General features: G+C 41.7%; 1 gene segment (V, D, J or C); it reads right to left on the minus strand.

The window, feature by feature from the left end:
* Positions 1 to 277: 277 nt before the first annotated feature.
* Positions 278 to 21,184, minus strand: LOC110255503 (T-cell receptor gamma chain C region 5/10-13-like). The segment is given in 9 exon segments: positions 278 to 888; positions 3,010 to 3,051; positions 3,325 to 3,372; positions 4,187 to 4,246; positions 7,215 to 7,544; positions 10,464 to 10,521; positions 14,747 to 15,057; positions 15,177 to 17,436; positions 21,113 to 21,184. Coding segments are annotated over 8 exon segments (1,032 nt in total).
* Between the last annotated feature and the right edge of the window lie 1,756 nt (positions 21,185 to 22,940).

The raw sequence follows: 22,940 nt of genomic DNA on the forward strand, positions 1-22,940 counted from the left end.
TAAGTCATGCTGGGTGTTACACTGTCACCATAGGAACATCCCAAACCAATGAGTCTGGTTCCAGTGACCTTTGGAAGAGAAGGAACCCTGCACCTTCATTTGGCTGTAGCTCCCCTTGGAGCCAGTTCCCCCAAGAAAGCACCATATCCACCGTCTCGGGAAAGATTAGAAACGTGGTGTGGACCATTATCACGAGCAAGGTGAATCTGATGGCTCGGTTGTCACGCTCTTTCTACCTTGGTTAGATTTCAGAAATTAAGGTACACATAGACAAAAGTGAAGTTTGGATATCTTTTTAATTGATTGTGCCTATTATGAAAATCAGAGAACAGAATTGAAGCAGCAAAGCTGGGGGCTCCAGATGTGTACAGGGAAGGTCAGGCCTGTGGTCTGGGTGGGGGCCCTGAGGGAGGAGACGGGGAGCTGTGCGCTGTGCTGTGTGTGCTCACGAGGCAAGAGGACTCAGGCAGCCGGAGGAGCTGATGACACTGAGGGACAGTGGTGGGAAAGGCTCCCGGGGACCAGCCCTCAGCCCTGCCCGGAGGCATGGCAGAATTCCTTGTTATGCAGTGCAAGGGTCTGTTTGCCCAGTGGTTTGAAAAAACCTATGCAATGTTGACCTAATACAAAGATGTACACATTCTCTGAAAGAAGCCAAACCCAGAAAGGAAGCCCAGCTAGATCCTCAGCAGACACTTGTAGAGACAATGATGCTGAAGCGAAGTTGAGCCCTTGGTGGCATCATCTGTCAGGAGGTCTTCCCACTGCTGCAGACTGTTCTCCTAAACAGACAGGAGATGATGGTGGCGAAGTAGAGGGTACTCTTGAGGAGGAGGAGGAGGTAGGTGTAGTAGGCAGAGGTGTTCTCGAGCTGCAGCTGCAGGGTATCTAAGAGAAGTCATTTTGATGAGTTATCTGTTCTGTTGAAAGGCTAGGTCATAGTGATGGGGAGGGGTCACAATTAGTTATTTCTCATACCCCACATTACTAAGCCCCAAAGCAAACTACTACCACCTCGACCAGCCCAATCAGGACAACTCAGAATCCAGTTCAAAATTCAAGTCTTCAAAACAACTTCAGATAAATTCAATAGAACCTTATTGAAAATTCAATTCTAAATTCAATAGAACCTTCTTGAAAAGTAAGGTCGTGTTTTTAACGAGTGAGTCCAGTTGCAAAAAATCACTTGTGATAAGTTGCTTTTAGCATTTTCTTTACCCTTTCCACATGTTTAAGAACTAATAATAGGTAGTATTCACTAACCACTAACCAATGCCACATACGCTTAGAATTTTGCAGGCAAAACCTGAATCTTAATTTTTACAATAATGAATGAGATTTTTATTCTTGGTCCCATTTAACAAACAAACTGAGGACAGAGAGGAGGAATTTGCCTGATGTCACACACTTAGAAAGTGTGAGATACCACATTTCAATCCAGCATCCCAGCAATATGACTTTAAAAACACATTCTTAGCTTCCCCGCAGTCCTGCATCCCCGAGTGCAATACATACCCTGGACATCAAGAGTTAAATAAATAAAATTGTAATTGGTGATTTGGAAGCACTTGAGCCATACACGTACTTCAGTGAGACTCTTGAGAAAGGTATGATTCATGAAATCTCCTGGTGTTGTTCACAGTGGGGTGGGAGCTTTTAATCAAGACAGCATTGTACACAATGGAAGAAAATTAATCCAAAATCCCTAGAACTTTAGGAGCTCATGCCTCAGTCACCTCTGTGTCTTGAATGTCTCTCATTGTGGCTGTGATGTTATAAGATGATCGCACTTACTCTCCTTTGAAATTTTATAAGAAATATACGCTTTCAGGAAATAATTACTAAAAGTGATGGTGGGGCAGGTGTGGCTCCTGAATGAACGAACCACAAGGTTGAGTCTGTTCTCCCAGAAATGTCCCTTTTCCATGCTTCATCTTCGTAGAGTCAGAACTCCGGGATCATTAGCACTTGGTGTGGAACGGGATCAGGAGGTGATGTGCTCATAACCCACTGCCCGTGGTCAGATGGCCACTGAGTTCCAGGCCCCCCGATACTGGGCCTGGAGGAAGGATCAGCAGGACCAGAGCCAGTGCATCTCAGTTCGCTTAGAACGTCCCACACAGGCAGAAAGGGCCACCACCTAGTACTGACTCTGTGCCGGCAAAATGGATACCTTATTCTAGACAATTCATGATATACACATGTGAGCTTTTCTTCAAGAACAGACTTAAGTGTCTTTGTTCCCTGTTCTACCAGTCTTGCTCAGACATAGAAGTAATTTACCCATTTTCATGCAGGGAACAATAAGGGAACTGAGTTTGAAGTCCAGCCTGTGATAGTCAGAAGCTCGTATACTTACAACCCCACCCATGTGTTCCTCTTGTCTCGAGGCCAGAGCATTGGGATTTCTAGCTCTGTATCAATGTCTTGATACAGACAATTGAGGAGAAATTCAAATGGCCCAGGCTGAAACCCCATATCTGGCTGTGTGGCTTGGTACCAGGGACTTAATTTTGGTTCATTGCCCTAATTTTTAAAAAGGGGAAAAATTATACACATCTTCATAGGAGTATTATGAAAATCACACTGATAATATATAAGAAACACAGTACAAGGCTTTTGCATATAATGAAGAGCTTCACATACAGCGAAGCTCTCAGTAAGTGTCAGTTTAGCTCACTAGCTGCTAGCAGTGTCCAAAGCCTTAAGGAAATCCAGAGGCGACTTGGTATCATTTTTGCTCGGTCATTTGAAACCCAAGCCACCAAAATGAAGGCAGCTCGTTGATGAAATAATTCAGAGTCTGTCACTGCAACTCTGATTTACAGTCATCTCATATGTATGTATTGTGTTAAGATTACTGCTAGGAAATGATGGATCGACTTTAAAATATTACCAGTCTATTCTTAAATATGCAGACATTCTGGCTTTTTACCTTAAACCAGGAATATTTAAAAGTTAAAGACAGTGCTCTAGCATGACATAAAGACAGGCATATATGAAACTTACTGCTTTCATCTTTCAGACAAGCTTTTGTAGAATTAGTGACTTCTAGAAGAAAGGAGAGCAAGCATTAGTCAATTGTTCATACCAATTTATTCGACAGTGTGATATGTGTGTGTGTGTGTGTGTGTACACAACACACATATATGTCAAATCTGCCCACAGAGATAGGAGATACACTCATTAAATGTGTGAGCTCTACTGTTCCAGAAATAATTGCTTTTTTCCTACCACCAAATGGGAAAGTTTTAAAGGTAATTTGATCATGAAGAAGAACAATGCTAGGAGATGACATGAAGGCAAATATATGCAAAAACTTACCACTTTCATTTCTTACACAGGCCTTTCTAGAATCACTATCAGAGACTTCTAGAAGAAATGAGAGCAAGTATTAATTAATTGCCTGTGGCTATTTTAATTTTATTTATTTATTTATTTATTGCTTTTATGGGCCACACCCATGGCATTTGGAAGTTCCCAAGCTCGAGGTTAAATCAGAGCTACTGCTGCCAGCCTACACCACAGCCACAGCAATGTGGCCTCCGAGCCACATCTGCGACCTACACACAGCTCATGGCAACGCTGGATCCTTAACCCACAGAGCGAGGCCAGAGATCAAACCTGCAACCTGATGGTTTCTAGTTGGGTTTGTTTCCACTGAGCCACAGTGGGAACTCTCCTCACGCCTATTATTAAGATTGTGTATATATGTATATATGTGTGTATAAGTATGAGCCGGTATGCACATAACTGGCTGACAGAGAGGCAGTAGATAGTCATTAAAACTATGAAAATGGTTAGACTCACAATTCTAGATGATTAGTCTTTTCCACTTTATCTTTTTTTTTTTTTTTTTTTGTCTTTTTAGGGCCATGGAGGTTCCCAGGCTAGGGGTCTAATTGGAGCCGTTGCCACCGGCCTATGCCACAGCCACATCAACGCCAGATCCGAGCTGCGTCTGTGACCTACACCACAGCTCACGGCAACGCTGGATCCTTGACCCGCTGAGTGAGGCCAGGGATTGAACCCCAACCTCATGGTTCCTAGGCAGATTGGCTTCTGCTGTGCCAAGACGGGAACTCCGTCTTTTCCACTTTAAGCCAGAGAAGTTCATAAGTTAATTAATCAGGAGGGAAAAAATGACTAAAGCATAACGTAAAAACAAACATGTACAAAAACTTACTACTTTCATCCTTCAAGCAATCATTTGGAGAATCAGTAGGCATGACAGCTGAGGAGACAACTACAAGAAATGAGAGCAAGTATTAGTCAGTTTTCATGCCCCTTCTTTGATAGTGTGCATAGATATTCATGAGTGTAACACATATGGATGTAGGCATGTGTGTAACACATATATATCATACATATAATACGATCTGCCAGCAGAGAGACAATCATTAACAATAGGAGCGCCACAACTGCAGGAAACTTCATCCGATTCAATGTAGTTCAGTAGATCTAATCTACGTATTGTTTTCAGCACATGAAAATGATGAAGTTCCTCAAAGGTACATTTTCGTTCTTTTTTTTAAAATCACAACTAGAGGTAAATATTCAAGACCACCTTGTTTTCCTTCTGGGTTCATAGCTCCTGGCACAGTGCCTGTTGAAAAGTAGGTATTTGAGAAATACTTTTCAGAAAGATCAACAGAAAGAGCGGCTGCTCTAGAGTCTTCAGCACACACGTTGGAGATGAAGAGTTGCTAGCAAATCAAATTCATCCAGTCCCAGAACCTACCACAGACTCTCACATTCAAAGGAGTCTGGTTCAGGCGGCTTCCCATCTAAGCAAAGGAAAGCAGCCGTACCCTTCCAAATCACACATCTGCAGCACCCCCACCTCCTGCACATGATTTTCTGCAGTTGTGGTGTTTGTGGGCGTAATAAACACAATATCAATAAGGCTAAGAGCTCCGGAGTGAATGGATCTGGGCCAGGCACTCCGTTAAGTCCTTCACATGCTCTGTCTTCTCTACTCCCCAGTGACCCTGGAGGGGGTTGTATATTGAGGGACTGCATGTTACCAAGGAGGAGTAAGGGGTGGAGGGTAAATAACGTTCATACCAGTGATGGCAGAGCCAGCATCAAACGCTCCGTTGTAGGGATTAAATGAGATAGATCACGTGGAAAGTGCTTTGTCAAATAACCCATAGAAAGAGAGAGAAAAAATAATCTATAAAGAGAGAACGTAATTCCACCACAGTGGATACTAAAAACATCTTATTTTCTAGATAGCTTAATTATTCTTAGCAATAAATAACCTTTTTATTACAGGAGCTCAGCACTTCAGTGCCATTCCTGGGATAGAAAATTCCAGATATAGAAAAACAGGCCAAATCGCATTTATGGCTCTCTGACTCTTTAAAGCCTGAGGTGAGAGCTGTGTTTATCTGCAGTGTAAAAAAGTAAAAAAGGCAAGCATACAAAGACAAGGTTTTCTTTTTAAGATAAGGAATTGTTGGAGGCAGGAAAAATCAGAGCCATAATGGTTGTTTAATTTTTATCCTTTTTCTTCTGGATGTGTTCTTGTCAGTGTAGATGTGGTTCTGCTATGTCATGTTATGCCCTCGATCAGATCTTTTTTCAGTACAATCTAAAAATTGAGTTTGAGATCTAAAAACTTTGCAGTAAATGCCAAGAATGACATGGTGTTTTGATGTTAAAATATCAAGAACTGATCCTAATGTGTCTTAGAAATCTGTTTGGCTTATAGTAACCATATTCATTAAAAGATAAATAAATCTCCTATTACTATGAATAGATTGAGGTAGAAACAATAAAGTGAAAATTCTGCATTGTCAGCGGTTGTGCATCCTAAGATGTCTTTCTTAGTCAGGATTGGTCAAAAACTTGGACCAGATTAGTTTTCTCTTGCTTCAAAAGTCACTTCATGATTTGTGCTTCCATATCACATTCTTAGCTTTTATGGAAAACAGAAAACTTCTGGAGTTCCCGTGATGGCTCAGCGGTAAGGAAACCAACTAGTATGCATGAGAGTGCAGGTTCGATCCCTGGCCTCCCTCAGTGGGTTAAGGATCGGGCTTGCCATGAGCTGTGGTGTAGGTCACAGACGGCTCAGATCCCGCATTACTGTGGCAGTGGCATAGGCCAGCAGCCATAGCTCCGATTTGACCCCTGGCCTGGGCACTGCCACATGCCTCGGGTGTCACCAGAAAAAGTAAATAAATAAATAAATAAATAAACAAACACATCCACTAATGTTTTGGAAAGCAAGTGTTTTCACTGACATAATTGCATTAGCTCTTCACCTCAGCCCAAAGACAAAGCCAAGGCAAGCATTCAAATCTTAATTGATCACTGGATAAACTAAAGATCGGAGAAGATAAAGACTTATTTCAGAAATTCGCACTGGTACACAGCAAAGTCTCTGCACATTTGTTACACACTTGTCTCCCATACTTAAAAAGTGCATCCTAACACAAGGAGAAGCAAAAATGACTCCTTTTTGTTTGTTTGTTTTTTTGTCCTTTCTAGAGCATATGGAGGTTCCCAGGCAGGGGAGGGGTCTAATCAGAGCTGTAGCCGCCAGCCTACACCACAGCCACAGCAATGCAGGATCCGAGCCACATATGAGACCTACACCACAGCTCACTGCAATGCCAGGTCCTTAACCCACTGAGCGGGGCCAGGGATCAAACTTGCATCCTCATGGATACTAATCGGGTGGTTCGTTAACCACTGAGCCACTATAGGAACTCCCAGAACACCGTTTTGTCATTTAATAACTCTTTGTTTCTGAGTTATGCTTTCAGGAAGGCAGGACTGAAGTGAGAGTGGCTTTGCTTATTAAGTCTACATCCCTGAAAGAAGCATAATGGTTCCTAATTCCTCATCAACTCTGATCATCTAGAGTGGCATCACCTCTTCTGCATTTGTTTTATGCTAAGTTGCTAGATGCTTTCATGTATGTCCTCTCATTTCAGCCATGCAACAACCCTAAGAAACATCACAAAGACATTTAAGATTTCGGAAGATGAAAATGATGCTGAGAAAGGTTAAACTTTTTTTTTTTCTTTTTTCTGTGTCAAAGTCTACCCCATTTAATTCTATGCAGAAATGGGATATTTATGCCACCTTTAAATGAAACATAATACTCTAAAGACTTAGACTTGTTTTTTCATTAATGCTTGACAGAAAAAGGGATTTTTTTTTCACACATTGTTCTTGAGGTTATATTTATATGCACATACCTTCATTCACTGAAGGAAAAATAATCTCTTGATCAACTCCCCCTCTATTTTTCTCGTGTTTGACGACACACTTGTGTTCTTTATCCATGGCTGTTTTGCTCACAGTCAACCAGCTGAATTTCATGTATGTGTTAGTCGTCCTCATGGTATTTCCCTGCTGGGATTCCAGGACTTTGTTGCCATTCTTTTCTTTCCAATAAACCTTAATAACATTAGGAAAAAAATTCTCCAGAAGACAAAGGTATGTTCCAGCATTATGGAGCTTTATCTCAGCAATCGAAGGAAGAAACACTGTGGGCTTGGGGGAAAGGTCTGAAGCAAGGTTTATATCTGTAGAGGAAAACAAAACAGTAATGAAAAAGAGTTATTTGGAAAAAAAAAAGAGAGAGAGAGAGAGAGAAAAACATGAACACTGTGTGGTTTGGAAAAACCTAGTGAGTAGTAAGAGGAAGAAAGGCTTCCATTGAGTCCGTGCTCACCGTGGATTTCAGCCCCGCTAGTTTGTCAGGTGCTTCTCATTGTTCTTAGTTTCAAGGGGAGGAGAAGTTCAAGACTTTGTGTCACTTGCCCAGAGTCACAGCTAATAAGCAGCAGAGCGAGATTACACCTTGGCCTTCGTATTTTCTCCATGTGCAGGGATGGGGTATGACTTTTAACTGCCCCATAGCAAGGCTTCTAACATTCATGAGCACGTTAATTTCTTTTAATCTCTTTTGTTCTCTCATGGTGGAGTCTGTTTGAAAGAGGATGGGTGGGTGGTGGGATCAGGGATGGAGGAGGAGGTCAGGGAAATTTGACGGCTTCTCTACAAGTGAGAATCTTTGATGGCTTCTAAACTACCTCCCTTTCTGATCCTGTGTTTTGTAACTTATGCTCTCTTTGGCCACATAACACATTCTCTTGTTCTGCAAGTCTGTGGAAGCTCATTCTTCATTTAACTGGTTCTGAAATGAACAGTAAATATTTTAATTCTCCTTTTAGTACATGACAGGAGGAACTTTATCATATTTTTAAACAATCACTTTTGCAATGGGAATGAGCATCCATGCGAACTTGATGACCTATAAAGATGAACTTTTAGCTCTAAATGTGGGCCTCTTCTGAAGTGAGGGCATTCTCCTTATTTCTAATTTTATCTAACCTTTCAACTTTACATCTGAACCACTCCAGATTTTTGAGTAGAGCGAGAAATTATTTGTGATGTCTTGAATGTAGAAACAAAATGGCAATATTTTCAAAACCTCTATTAAAAATGTATTATTAATCCCAAACTCCTAATTTGGAAGTAACAGATACACACCACTGTATATAAAATAAAGAATAAGGATCAACCATATAACACGGGAACTATATTCCGTACCCATAATGGGAGAGAATCTGAAAAAGAATTTGTGCATGTGTACGGATATATGTATATGACTGAATCACTTTGCTGTATACCTGAAACTAACACAACGTTATAAATCACCTATACTTCAATAAAAATGTATTATTTTCAGTAATGCTCTTCTACTAAACTTAGCAAGCAATACACCTATCAGAATATTGCCTCTCTTCAGAAAATGCTCATCAGAAGCACATTTTATTTTGGAATTTCACTTGAAGTTTTAGCTTGAGTAAGAATACTCCCTATTTTGACTCTCAGTGTCTCCACCATAATTTGAATCTACCCTATAAATCTGCTGAACTGCTTGAGAGGTCCACTTGTTAGTTTTTTCACCTGCTGAATAAAGTATATGTACTTAGAGCAATATTAAAAGCTATGGTTGGAGTTCCCATCATGGCTCAGTGGTTAACGAATGCGACTAAGAACCATGAGCTTGCGGGTTCGATCCCTGGCCTGGCTCAGCGGGTTAAGGATCCGGCGTTGCCGTGAGCGGTGGTGTAGGTCGCAGACACGGCTCGGATCCCGCGCTGCTGTGGCTCTGACGTAGGCCGGTGGCTACAGCTCCGATTCGACCCCTAGCCTGGAAACCTCCATATGCCATGGGATCGGCCCAAGAAATGGCAAAAAGACCAAAACAAAACAAAACAAAACAAAAAGGCTATGGTTCCTGAGTTTCTTGCAGATATAATGTCAAAATATATAACAAACTATCACGTGTGTACAGAGGCAAATCACTTGCATTCTGGAATGTTAACTCGCTTATCCGTTTGTGGCTAATCTAAAAGGAAAATGATAAACGTTGGAACCCTACCCACTTTGATTTCCAAATGAAACACAAATACCTTATTAATATTCTCTTTAAGCTAGTGTGGAGTAGCTTTAATCATTAATGAGGTAATATTTTAGGAAGAGAAAAATTCAACTTCTCATTTAAGAAGAAAAAAAAAATTCTGGTCAGTTTCTTCCAGTGCAGCAAAATTCCTAATTTTTCTCCTAAATCAGTACACCGAGAGTGGTGCATTTTTATGCATGCTATGCATATAGTTGGGTTATAATGTGTTTGAATTTTAGACATCTTGCTTTTTGTGCAAGGGGTACTTTACTGGTTGTAATAGCAAACACTGTATTTCTCCAACCATACCCTCTGCTATGGTGAGCTACGTGTTCTCCTTTTTTCCTTCTCATTTTTCTTCTACCTATCGAATAATTAGAGTCAATTCACATTTAAATAAGAATTTCAAACTCATGATGTTTCCATCTATATTTAAGTGACCTTACTTCTTGAATATTGTCTCAGCCTGCCTCCAAAAGCTAAAGTAATAAGAAATGGGATTTACTGATGTTCTATAGTCATTTCCTATAAGATTTTTACTTGCACTGCTGTTCGGGATGGGATGACAATGAATCATGTGGGTTTTGCCAGTTGTTGGGAGAAAGGAGTAGGGTGTTTATCTCAAACTGCAGAGAAGAGAAATTAAGAAAACGATTTCTCACGTAAGAGGCGATCCTCAAGAAAAGAAACTTGAACCGATAACTTTTATCAACATGAGGACATAATATGATAATGCTGCAGGAATAATGAAACCATGAAATTGACATGGTCCTCAAAATATTTTAAGAGCCAGCCTGAGTCTGTGTGTGTGTGTGTGCGTGCGTGTTCTAAATGAAGAATTTCAGTCTTCTTATAAGCAGGGATGAGAATCAACCATTTACAAGGCAGTTTTGATTCCACGTACAGTGACCAATAGCTACAAAATTGGTGTTTATATGCTGAGTCCAAGAATGGAGCTGTTAGATCATAATTCTAAAAAGCATCTGTCCGTTTTGCATTACTGAAGGAAAATTAGAAAAAAGTTACTTACCATAGGGAGCTACTATGAGCTCCAGTGCCTTTCCAAATATCTTCTTCCAGTTATCACACTGGTTAAAGCTCCTACAAAAAACCCAGCTTCTCCTAGGTTCACAACATGAGTAGCAGTTAGAAATCTTTGCTGGCAGTTTGATCTTCTGGGTGCCTTTGAAAGTCCTTGAATATAGCTTTCATGGCATCTGATGTTTTAAGTTTTCTTCAGATTTATGGGCCGAAATGTCTGTTTTCCACAGAGAAGCAGTCTTTGAAAACACCGATAAAAGATGAAAGCATAAAAGCAGGAAAAGAAGAGTTCAGCACCAACTGGTTAACCACCTGCTTTTCTAAATTACCAGGAAGAGTATTCAAAGAATGAAGACTTTTATTTCCAGGTGTTCAGCTCTGTTAAAACAGCTCAGGGTTTGCATCAAAGGGAAGAACCTTCTGTTCTCACAAACACCAGGGCTGCTCTGTTACGGATTTGGGAATGTATTTCTCAAAGGAGGAAGCTCTTCAGGAACTGAAAATGCAATATTGCCAACACAAATGCACTGAGAAATGCCAAGTTCTCCAATCATTGGGCAACACTACTCTTTACCACAGCAATGCTAGTCAATTGAGGAAAGAAGCTCTGAGATGTTGTATTTTATATAGAATAAAAGAAGACCAATGTAGAATAGATTCCTTATGTAAACTAAAATTTGAAAACAATGCCAAGTCTGTGATATGTTGAACGTTTTCCCAGAGGCTGTTCCCTGATCTAAAGCATCTTGGATTAGAAGAAAAAGAAATGGCCAAAAGCAACTGATTGCTCCTTTGAGGATAAATGAGCTGTCCATCTTCCAGTATCCAGAGAGGACAGGCCTTGAGTATCCCCATTTCCACTCCAGAGCCATCCTGTCCTGGCCTAAGTCTCATGAACAATTACTGCCTCTGCCCTGAGAATGAAAGTATGAGGAGGTCAAGTTCAGCAACTGACCATTCATAGCAGCTTACCACCTCTAACACAATAGAAGTGGAAGAGAGTTCTGGATGAAAGTTGTGTTTAGAAAGTTTAATTGAGAATTAAGTTATGAGTACCTTGAGTTGTCAAATACCCTTTGCACTTACGGAGATTTCAGCGATACCTGCTCTGTATCTTTCTGATACTTTGTGCTCTGTTTTTCCTTGTTCTAAGACCATGAGTAGAAATATCAGGAGCTTTAACAGCTGTCTACATTTCAAGATCCATGGCAGTTTTGTTGTTGTTGTTGTTATTTGTGTGTGTGTGTTTTGTCTTTTTAGGGTCGCACCTGCGGCATATGGAGGTTCCCAGGCTGGGGTCTAATCGGAGCTGTAGCCGCCAGCCTACGCCAGAGCCACAGCAACGCCAGATCCAAGCTGCATCTTCGACCTACACCACAGCTCACAGCAACGGCAGATACTTAACCCACAGAGCAAGGCCACAGATAGAACCCGCAACCTCATGGTTCCTAGTCGGATTCGTTGCCACTGTGCCATGACGGGAACTCCTCCATGGCAGATTTAAGTGATAAAATGCTAGTAGGTAAAGAGTTATAAAGTCTTTTATTAAGTTTATAAGAAAACACAAAAACTATATGAGAAAAGAGGATGAAGTTTTACTAAAAGGCATAAAATTAAATCTGCATAAATAAAGAGACATAGTACTATCATGATGGAAATATCAGTATCATAAAGATGCTGATATTTCCTAAATTCTCATATAGGAATTATCTGTAATTCCTATCAGAATTAAGAAGACTTTTTTTCTTTTTGTTCTGTGGTAGAAGGGTTAAGGATGAGCTGGTTAAGTTCATTTAGACTGAAAACTGTAGGATAAGTGTGAAATAGTTTTTAAAAATTTAAGAATAATAATGAATAGCCAATTGGCATGGCAGATCTTAACACTTATGCAGTTATTGACATAATATGACAATGACATAAGAATACTGAAACGTAAATGAAGCAGAACTCCTCCAGCCAATGCTCCAAGGCCATGCTTGTGTAAAAATATGGTAAGCCATTTTTAAATTTCAGGAAAATGATAGATTTTTTTTAAAACTAGATTTGGACTTCCATATGACCCTGCAATCCCACTCTTGGGCATCTATCCGGACAAAGCTCTACTTAAAAGAGACACATGCACCCACATGTTCATTGCAGCCCTATTCACAATAGCCAGGACATGGAAACAATCCAAATGTCCATCGACAGATGATTGGATTCGGAAGATGTGGTATATATACACAATGGAATACTACTCAGCCATAAAAAAGGATGACATAATGCCATTTGCAGCAACATGGATGGAACTAGAGAATCTCATACTGAGTGAAATGAGCCAGAAAGACAAAGACAAATACCATATGATATCACTTATAACTGGAATCTAATATCCAGCACAAATGAACATCTCCTCAGAAAAGAAAATCATGGACTTGGAGAAGAGACTTGTGGTTGCCTGATGGGAGGGGGAGGGAGTGGGAGGGATCGGGAGCTTGGGCTTATCAGACACAACCTAGAATAGATTTATAAGGAGATCCTGCTGAATAGCATTGAGAACTATGTCTAGATACTCATGTCGCAACAGAAGAAAGGGTGGGGGAAAAAACTGTAACTGCAATGTATACACCTAAGGATGACCTGACCCCCTTGCTGTACAGTGGGAAAATAAAATAAAAAAAAAACAAAAAAAAAAAACTAGATTTGGACTCTTGGTTATCTGTTGGGGAACCAAAATAGCCCTTTACCGAAGACCATTTAAATTAGGTTTATATTAAAAACCATTAGAGATGTGAGTTAAAAAGAACAAGTAGGAGACTAATTGGATCTTTGGGTAGAGATGCTTGTAATTGGAAGAAACAACTTTATTTAACATTTACATTTTAAGAAGGAAGGATTTGGAGAATTTTTTACTTTTTACAGAATTTTCAAATAATCATTTTTTAAAAAGAATTGATGAGGAGGACTTACTGAAGGCTTTAGGAGGGAAAGCAACAGGATCAGATCTGTGCTTTAGGAAGCTAATGTGAGAGCATTACAAAAGTGGATTGGTCAGATCTGAGCCACATCTGAGACTTACACCACAGCAACCAAGCGAGGCGAGGTATCGAATCTGCAACCTAGTGGTTCCTGGTTGGAATCATTGCCGCTGCACCACAACGGGACCTCCTAGAGTATATTTTTAAAATGCACATTTTCAGTCTTCATTCCAAGATTTGGATCATTGTGTTGAGTACCACCCAGAACTGGCAGTTTTATTCCAATCCAGGTACTTCTGATATAGGTCCATGGACTACAATTCAAGAAGTACTGCTCTGATAGAAATCTGGAATAGCAATCCAGTACACAAGAGATCGTAAAGATATGAATCTGGCATTTCTCTAATTCAATATTAATTTTACATCCTTAAACCTAGCTCAGTGAGAAAGCTACATCGCTTTCCTATATGACTTTTCAATTGAAATATATAGTATTCATTGTCTGATTTTTCAAAGTGTTCTTTAATTTGAATTGAGAAAAAAAATAATCTGATAAGACTCATTCCAGCTTGTGCCTTGGCCATGTCATTGTCGGGGGGAGGGATGGAAAGTAGCTTTGGAATTACTTTAAGACAGAGCAGTTCTGGCTGTGGGCTCTACTTGAGAGGAAGGTGTAAGTAGAATACAGTGGTCGGCATACCTAGAGCAATCACTTTTGTTTCCCTACACTTTCACTATGTCAAACGTGACCTGGTTGGTTAAGTGAGGAAAACATCAGTGTGTCAAAAAGATAAATTGGATACCAGCTTGAAATTCAGGAATTCCAAAGTTTTCTTTTCCATCTTTTATCATTTTTCATATTCCTGAGGAATGCAGAAGTTCCATCTCCTGCCATTTTCTCTGGATAATGACTGGAGAAACGATGCAGTATAACTAACCTTTCCATTTTCTTCTCCTAAATGTCTCCCCTAGCAGATCAATCCTGGATGATCTGTCTATCCTAAAGTGAAGTTTGAATAGAATTCATCAGCTTCTAGAGGAGATAAAAGAATATGCTGCCTATCAGATTGCTTGCCTAAGGTCTGGAGATAGAGAAAAGTTTTCAGGAAAAACAAGGGCTGTTGTGGGGAAGAGGAGCTGGCAGTGTGATATAAAGGTTGTGGGGTGGGCAGTGAGCTCAGGTTTCTCTTTGCTCAGAGTCAAGAGAATTTGGGGCAGGAAGTAAAGCAGGGGCTGATCTAACATGTGTCCCAGGGCTGTTCTTGGCAGCCACAAGCAAAATTTCCAGTGCAGTGGAAAGGAAGTCTGAGCCAACGTGCTTCTCCCAGACAGCGCAGTAGTACGTGCCAGAATCACTTTCTTCCAGATTTGAGATTACAAATTGGTAGCTCTTCCCTGCACTTTGATAAGCATGATATCTTCCTGGACTGATTCCTGATTCCAACGTAACCTTTGAGGAGGAGACGTCATAGTAGAGAAGGCGTTGGGGTACTGTCCCCTCCCGGAATCTGTACCAGTGGATATAGTTGATGTTTTGTGTGAGATCGCAAGTGATTACAAGAGATGACCCAGTTGCCCTAGTGACTGACATCTTATCCCCTTCCACGTTGGAAGATACCTGAGTGACTGCAATGGGAAAAGCAACAAAAAATAATGAGGAAAAGAAAATATTAATTTCATAGTATGACCCCATTGCTAAAAAAATACAGAAAATAATCCCAGGAGCATCTAAGCAACATACTTACCAGGAGCCAGGAAAACGAGAAGTACCCCCGGGAACCGCATCATGCCAGTGGCACTGAGTTACCCTGGGGTTCGGAATAAATGTGACAGGCAGGGAAGTGAGCACCTCTCTTAAAGACCACCAAGCTGATGCCACAGGGGGTGGGTGCTGGGGGAGCCCTGGGAGGAGCCCTGCCTCTCTGAGCCAACCCATTTCTTGAGAGCCCCCCTGTGGCAGGCCGGGGTCAGGCTCTCTCCAGAAGAAGGGAAGCCAGGGGCACTGGGAGCTCAGAACTGCAAGCAGAGGGGCCAGATGGGGTGGGAATTAGATCTGGAGATTCAGCTTGCCTGTTGTCTGGTGGAGTGAGCGGTCCTGAACTGGGCTAAGCTCCCTGCAGTTCCGCGGTTCAGTGTTCATGCTGTTGCCATGGTCCTGTCCAGAAATACACCATCTTATATCATCTCCCTGCTCCACCTTCCTCTTTACATCTGGAGGTAAACTTTGAGGCCGTCAACACTAAACCCAATAAGCATTAATCCTGCTTTATTACAAGAAATTAAGATCAGATATATTGATCAGAATTCAACTCTCCTCAAAGGGAAATTTGTGTGTGTGTGTGTGTGTGTGTGTGTGTGTGTGTGTGTGTGCAATTCGAAATCAATTTGATAGAGCAATATTTTCATTATAAAGAAAGGGCCTTCACATAGGGTTGTCAGATGTAATGAACAAAAACAACAACAACAACAAACCCACATAGTGCTACACAATACTTGGGGCGTACTTACACCAGAAAAATATATGATATTTATCTGCAGTTCAGGGAAGTGGAAATCAAAACAGCAATGAGATATCATCTCATTCCTGTCAGAACGGTTATTATCAACAAGACTGGAAACAAGTGTAGGTGAGGATGTGGAGAAAAGGGAACACTTGTGCGTCCCCGGTGGTGATGTAAATTGGTGCGGTGGCTATCGAAAACTGTATGGGATTTCCTTAAAAAAGTGTAAGCAAGAAGGGCCCTGTGAGGCTCCTGGTCACACAAGCCTTTCTGCGTCCTGCGTTTCTGCTTTCTCGGGAATAAGCCTCAGCCTCCAGGAACCTTCCCAGAGCTCCAAAGGGCAGTTGCTAAGCAGGGAAGGGAGGGGATGCAGAGACCTGGGGGGAGCAGTCAAGAGAAAAATAGTGCAGCCTCAGGGCCGGGTCCTGGTCCCTCCTCAAGAAATATGCAGAACAGTATCTCTGAGCCTTTCTGCCCAACTAAAACCCCCAACAGATGGAAGAACTACTTGATGAAGCATTCTTCACTCCAGGAAGAAGAAGAACCACCAGAACCAGTCCTGGGGCCACTAAACACCAGCTTTGGAAGACAATGCAAGCTTGCTTCTACCCTGATCTTTATCTTGGGGCCCATTTTCCCGCTCCCCAAACTATAAAACCACCTGCTAATCTCTCCCAAAGGGGGCACAGTCTTTAAGGCATTAGCCAGCCTGCTGTGGCCCCCTTTGCCTGGCAAAGCAATAAAGCTACCTTTTTCTCCTTTGCCCCAAATGCTGTCTCTATTCGGCAGCAATGGCAGACAGAGGCCGAGTTTCAGCCACAAAAGTAAAAGTGGAACTACCATATGATCCAGCAATTCTGGGTATTTATCTGAAGTAAATGAAAACATTAATTCAAAAAAAAAAATCTGCACCCCTTCAAGGTTCACCGCTGCCTTATTTACAATAGTCAAAACATGGAAATAACCTAAGTGTCTATCAGTGCTGAATGGATAAAGTACTGGTGGTTTATATTGCAACGGAATATCACTCAGACCCAAAAAGTGTGGAATCCTGCCATTTGCAACAACATGGGTGGACCTTAAGAGTGAAAAAAAAAAGAAAAAAACAGGACAGAGAATGACAATTACCTTATAATTTCTTACAGGTGGAACATAGTTTTTCAATTTAAAAATGTAAAATAAAGCTCTTAGATTGGTGGTTGACAGAGGCAAATCCTGGGAGACAGGAAAAACCCTTAGTTTGCTTGCTTCAATACATTGAATTTGGTCTTTTTAGAGCCGAACCCACGGCATATGAAGGTTCCCAGGATAGGGGTCGAAGCAGAGCTGGAGCCACCCGTCTATACCACAGCCACAGCAACATGGGATCCAAGCCACCTCTTCAACCTACACCACGGCTCACGGCAATGCTGGATCCTCAACCCACTGAGCAAGGCCAGGGATCAAACCCGCGTCCTCATGGATGCTAGTCAGATTCATTTCTGCTGAGCCACGAGGAGAAATCCTGAATTTGTAAGAGAGAAATCCTTTTGTAAGATAGACAAAATGAAAAATAAAGAACATGAACAGTTCCTGCAAAAAAGGAGTAATAAACCTCATTTCTTACCCAGGAATAGCAACAATAAACCTCTTTAAAGGTGTTCAAACCCACGATGACTAAGTGTTTCCAGTATGAGGCGTAAATCCAACAGAAATGTGTGCACAGAGTACCAGGACACGAACACGATCGTGTTTGTGGCAACACTATTAAAATTTCCCGAAAGGGGGCAAAGATCCATGTCGTTTAATAATCCAAAGAAAAAAACATATGGTGTACGCATGACCTATAGTCCTATGTAGCTGCATGACTTAATAAACGACAGCAACATAAGTAAATGTAGAAACAAAATATGACAAATGAGCTAAAAGGGAATACACACAGTGTGATTCTATTTGTGAGACCAAAAAAATGAACTCAAATTTACTTGGGCATTCTGTATTTTATTCAGCAGACGTCCCTTCAGGAAGTAGATATATCTTTGATGTACTTGGATTCTGAGATGGACGGATGGATGGATAGGTGATCAAACAGGATGCGTAAAGTCATGGTGGAATTTAAGTGATATACAGGCAGATTTTCACCCACTGCCTGTATCAATGTGCTTGGATTTATGTGTAAACATGTTCAGAGAGGGATGCAGAAAATGGCCCCCTGGGTCATTATTTTGGCATCTCTCTTTCAGCTGATTCATTTTCTAGGGTCCTGACGGAGAGCTGGGGAGAGAGGAAAGGACAGGACTCCAGCTGGCCTCCAACCCCCCCTCCCAATGCTTCAGGGACCACCTGTGCCGAGGATACAAGGGTCCCACTGGAGCAGCTCTGAAAGCAGAGTACTCCAGGTGGTTCTACAGGAAGCAAGCACAGGTGCCTTGGACCCAGGGAAATACTTGCTGGGACAGAAGCCTCGTGGTTTAAAAATAACAGTGGAGAAAACTGCCATCACACTAGTGGAAAGAAAATTCTTAAAACAAAAAAGTAATAAGAAAAAAGATATTGCACCAAAATGTAAGAAGAACTATACACCACAGTTATGAAGAGGGCAAAATGAGCACTGAATATATTCAGGGAACACACAGTTCCCAAAGAAAGAGAAAGATGAGGATGCATGGAAAGACCCTGGAAGAAAAGAAGAAAAAAGAAAGAAAAAGAAGAAGAAAAAAAGTCGTATTTTTCATCCCTTGGGGTTAGTGTTGGTAGCAGTCATTACACTGTTTACATTTTTATACATTTATGTGTATACTGTTTGATATCAAGACTTCAGCATAAAGGAACTGCAAATCTAATTTTTAAAGAGTTTAGTGAAAAAGAAAAACACATGGTCTATAATTTGAATTGCTTTTCTCTAAAAACTACCTCTCTTTTGTCATCCAGTGAAAAAACTTGGGAGCATTCACAAGGCAGAAGTCACGAGCCTTGCTAGAATAAGTATTCCATTTCTTACTAAACATCCAAGTGCTCCGTTGAGAAAGGGCTGAATCTAGGATGCGGCAGGAGATGTAAGAAGATAAACCCATGTCATCCTGCCTTGGCTGAAAACAAAAAAATCTGTCAGAGACCACTGAGGTCATGTCGAAGGACACAGAGGCCAACTTGCAGTGGCTCCCGCTGGCCATAGAGAGGACAATGTCAACCAAAGAATAGCACCCACACAAAAATTTAAAAACACGTAAAAAAAAAAAAAAACCCACACAAATTCATTGGTAATACTTAAAAAAAACCAAAAAAAGGGACCTGTGGAGGTTGCTAAGGCATCATCTCATTATCGTTCAAGAGAAATTTTTAAAAAAATCAAACCTTTGTCTCACCATTTTGGTACAAACTGTATCTCAAGATACCACAGAACTCAAGCAGGAACGTTCTCTTTTTATGGGAGTGTCACAACCCATAAAAGCAGGGTAAATATCACCATCAGCAAATTACCATTGCACAGCCCCTAACGATGTGTGGATGTAGACGGCCCTTATCACTGTTTTACAGCTCTGCCTCCTGCACTGCCTTGCTTTCTCTCTCTACTACTCTGCTTCTCCATCTCCCCACTGCTTTCTCCACCACCCTGTCTGCAGAGCGCTCTGGCTCTCCATCGCTAGGTGCACAGATCTCTGTTTCCTGTGGCTGTCCACTCCTCTGTGCTTCTCTGTCTCTCCTTCCAGTTCGGTCTCCTTCGCCTTCTCTATTTCTCTTTACCTCCCCTCTTTCTCTCTCCCCCTCTCTATTTCTATCTTTTTATAGCTCTCCACCTGTCTGTCTCTACCACCCATCCTTCTTTACCAAATTCTCCATTTATACCTCTCTTACCTGTATTATTTCCTGTCTCTAGGTCTCTCTGTCTTTTCATTGTCTTCCATGGGCATAAAACTACTTTCAGTTATCTGTTATTCCAATGTCTGTGATAGCTCAGGATTGAGCTCTGTGTACTTGGTTTTCTCATATCGAGATGTTGAGATCCTCCTGGCTCTCCATATGTCGGGTATTTTTGGATTGTATCCTGCACATTTTGAATATTGCGTTATGGGCTGTAGGCAGTGTTTAAATACCATGAGGAATGCTCAGTGTTGTTTTTGTTAGCAGGGAATTGACTCAGTTAGGGAATGCGAGTTCCCACTTATCTTTTAAATATATATATAATTCCATATTTATGTTTTTATTTCCCCAATACTTTTTATTAGTTTTTTCCTACTGTACAGCATGGTGACCCAGTTACAAATACATGTACCCATTCTTGTTTCTCACATTTCATGCTCCATCCTAAGTGACTAGACATAGTTCCCAGTGCTGTACAGTGAAGTAAGTCAGAAAGAGAACGACAAATACCATATGATATCACTTCCATCTGGAATCTAATATATGGCCCAAATGAACCTTTCCTCAGAAAAGAAAACCATGGACTTGGAGAATAGACTTGTGGTTGCCAAGGGGGAGGGGGAGGGAGTGGGATGGATTGGGAGCTTGGGGTTAATGGATGCAGACTTGCCCACTTGTCTTTGCTGGGCAGTTCTGCAGTTTTCAAAGCATTTGTGGTTCTATTCCCACAGCACCTTGTGCACCACCTAGTGGCCAGTCTAGGACATGGCTGGTGATCCACCCTGAGATCAGTTGGCAAAGTGTTTAGGGTCAGATTTATGCATGTGCAGCTAAGGGGTGGACCTAGTTGTCAAACACCGTCAAGTGAGATTTATTCCTTAATCTCCTCTCTCTACAATCTCTGCAACACTTTCCCACTCACAGGAATTCTCCCTCCAGTCGCCTGAGGCGGTGAGTGGGCTTCACACTTGCTGTGCTGGGCGTTTCCTGCAGCGCTGTCTGCTTTTAACACCAAGCAGGGAGAGGTGAAAGAGAAAACCAAAGCCAGCAAGATTCTCCATGTGCTCTTGGGACCACAGGTTCCCTCCCTTGTGTGAGAGATGGTCCCCTTCCCTCAGAATTAGTCTCCCATGCAGCCACCTCTGATGTCACAGACACTGTGATTGCCTGGTGTGGGGGGTGACAGGGTGGGGAGGGATGGGAAGAGACAAAAGAAACACAAACAAAAACAGAACAGCAGGGCTCTCTGACCCCTTTCCCTCAATCTGCACCTGGTGTACAGATGGACTTCAGGCTGTATTTGAGTCCATACCTGAGGGGGGGAAAAAGATAAAACTCACCGTTGGTTCTGCAGGGCTCAATTCATGATTTCCTTTTCCAGTCTGCTTGCTGCCATTTATTTTACGGAGTGCTCGGATTCAGGGGTTAGAGTTGCTTTCACTGAGAGGTAGGGGGCCAAATGTGCTCACTACACATTTTCCAGATTGCACTCACTCCTTGTAATGTGACCCCTTAGCTCCTCAATCAGGAGGGGCCAGTTTCCCCCCATTAGTTAGGCGGTTCCAGTTCCAGATCTAGACCCTGCCAGCTAAAACATGCTGCTCACCATCTGGCTCTACTAGGACTGAGTCATCAGCACTGCAGACACTGATGTTTAACACACCCCGAAAGCAATTCAGGGTGGACGTCAGGAATGGGGCACTCTGTGCTCTGGAAAAGCTAGTAAAATAAGCCTTTAGATAGTTAGATATTTTCAGGAAAAAAAAATTATGACTGCTTAACTCAGAATCACCTTAAAATGATGCTCAAACGTGGGAGAAAGTAACCTGCACCAGGGTGAGAAGACAATGTCAGAACAGGACGGTGTCCAAGATGCCAAACCTGACTCATATGATCATTATAGTGTTTTCTTTTCTTTCTTTTCTTTTCTTTTCTTTTATGGCTGCACCTGTGACATATGGAAGTTCTCGGGCTAGGGGTCGAATTGGAGCTGCAGCCGCCAGCCTACACCACAGCCACAGCAATACCAGATCTGAGCTACACCTGCAGCCTCTACCACAGCTTGTGGCATTGCCGGAGCCTTAAACTAACTGGGTGAGACCAGGGATCAAACTCTCATTCTCATGGACGCTATGTCTGGTTCTTAACCAGCTGAGACGCAACAGGAACTCTGATATAGTGTTTTCTTAATTTCTTGGACTTCTGCATGGAATTAAATGTTTTCTGTTATGAGAATGAACCTATGCAGTTTTTAGAATTCGATCCAGTGGTTGAGTTTGTGTCTCACTACCAACCTCCAGTACTTTTATTAACCTTGGTGGGTTTCTCCTCTCTAAGACTCTGACTGGATGGCCCTCAGTAAATGTATTGTAGAACAAAGACATTATAGTTCTGTTCAGGCCACTATTGCTATGACTCGATGGGATGCCCTCACTTAGCTGATCCATAAACCTGCTCCGACACTGACCCTAAATATGAATCTTCTTTAACTGCTACTTAGGCTCAACCAGAACAAAAGAGTTTAATTTAGTCAAAACCCATAAACTTGCCACTTTATTAGGAGGAAACCTCCCCCAATTATGGGGCGGATTTATATGGTCAACACCAGGCTATGGTCATTTAAGTTGAAAAGCTCCCTTATGTTGGCAACAGTTAAACTATGCTAAGGATAATCAGCCTGATAACAGTAGATAATGGGGCTTGGCGCCTTGTGAAAAATGCCAATACATCGTTATCCTTAGAGAGAGCAATACAGCTAGAGGCTAGATCACAGAACTGGAGATACACTGGGTTGCTCCTAATGGAACTCAATGGATTTGAGGAACTAATGAAGGAACTTGGCTTCTTCCAGGAGGCATTGGAAGACGTACCATAGGATTCCTGTGGACTCAAGGCCACTGTCATGCCAATTTAGGTATCAACCCAACAAATTTACCGTCGGTATAAACCCAGTGGCCCAAGTGATCTGTATTTCAATGGTATGACCACTTAGCCATTTCTGCACCTTCAGTAGGAGTGCAGGATGTAACCAGCCATATTGAAGCTTTATCAGAATTCATTCACTAGGCCATAAATGACAATACTTAGGCTATTATTCTACTGAATTCTGAGACCTCTGTGATGAGAAAAGTGGTGTTACAAAAATCAAATGTTCCTCGATATCCTTAC

Source organism: Sus scrofa, chromosome 9 (assembly GCF_054392235.1).
Source record: "Sus scrofa isolate SSC_HxYL_T2T_F1_AM1 chromosome 9, Sscrofa_HxYL_maternal_Yorkshire_Landrace_v2.0, whole genome shotgun sequence".
Lineage (NCBI taxonomy): Eukaryota > Metazoa > Chordata > Mammalia > Artiodactyla > Suidae > Sus > Sus scrofa.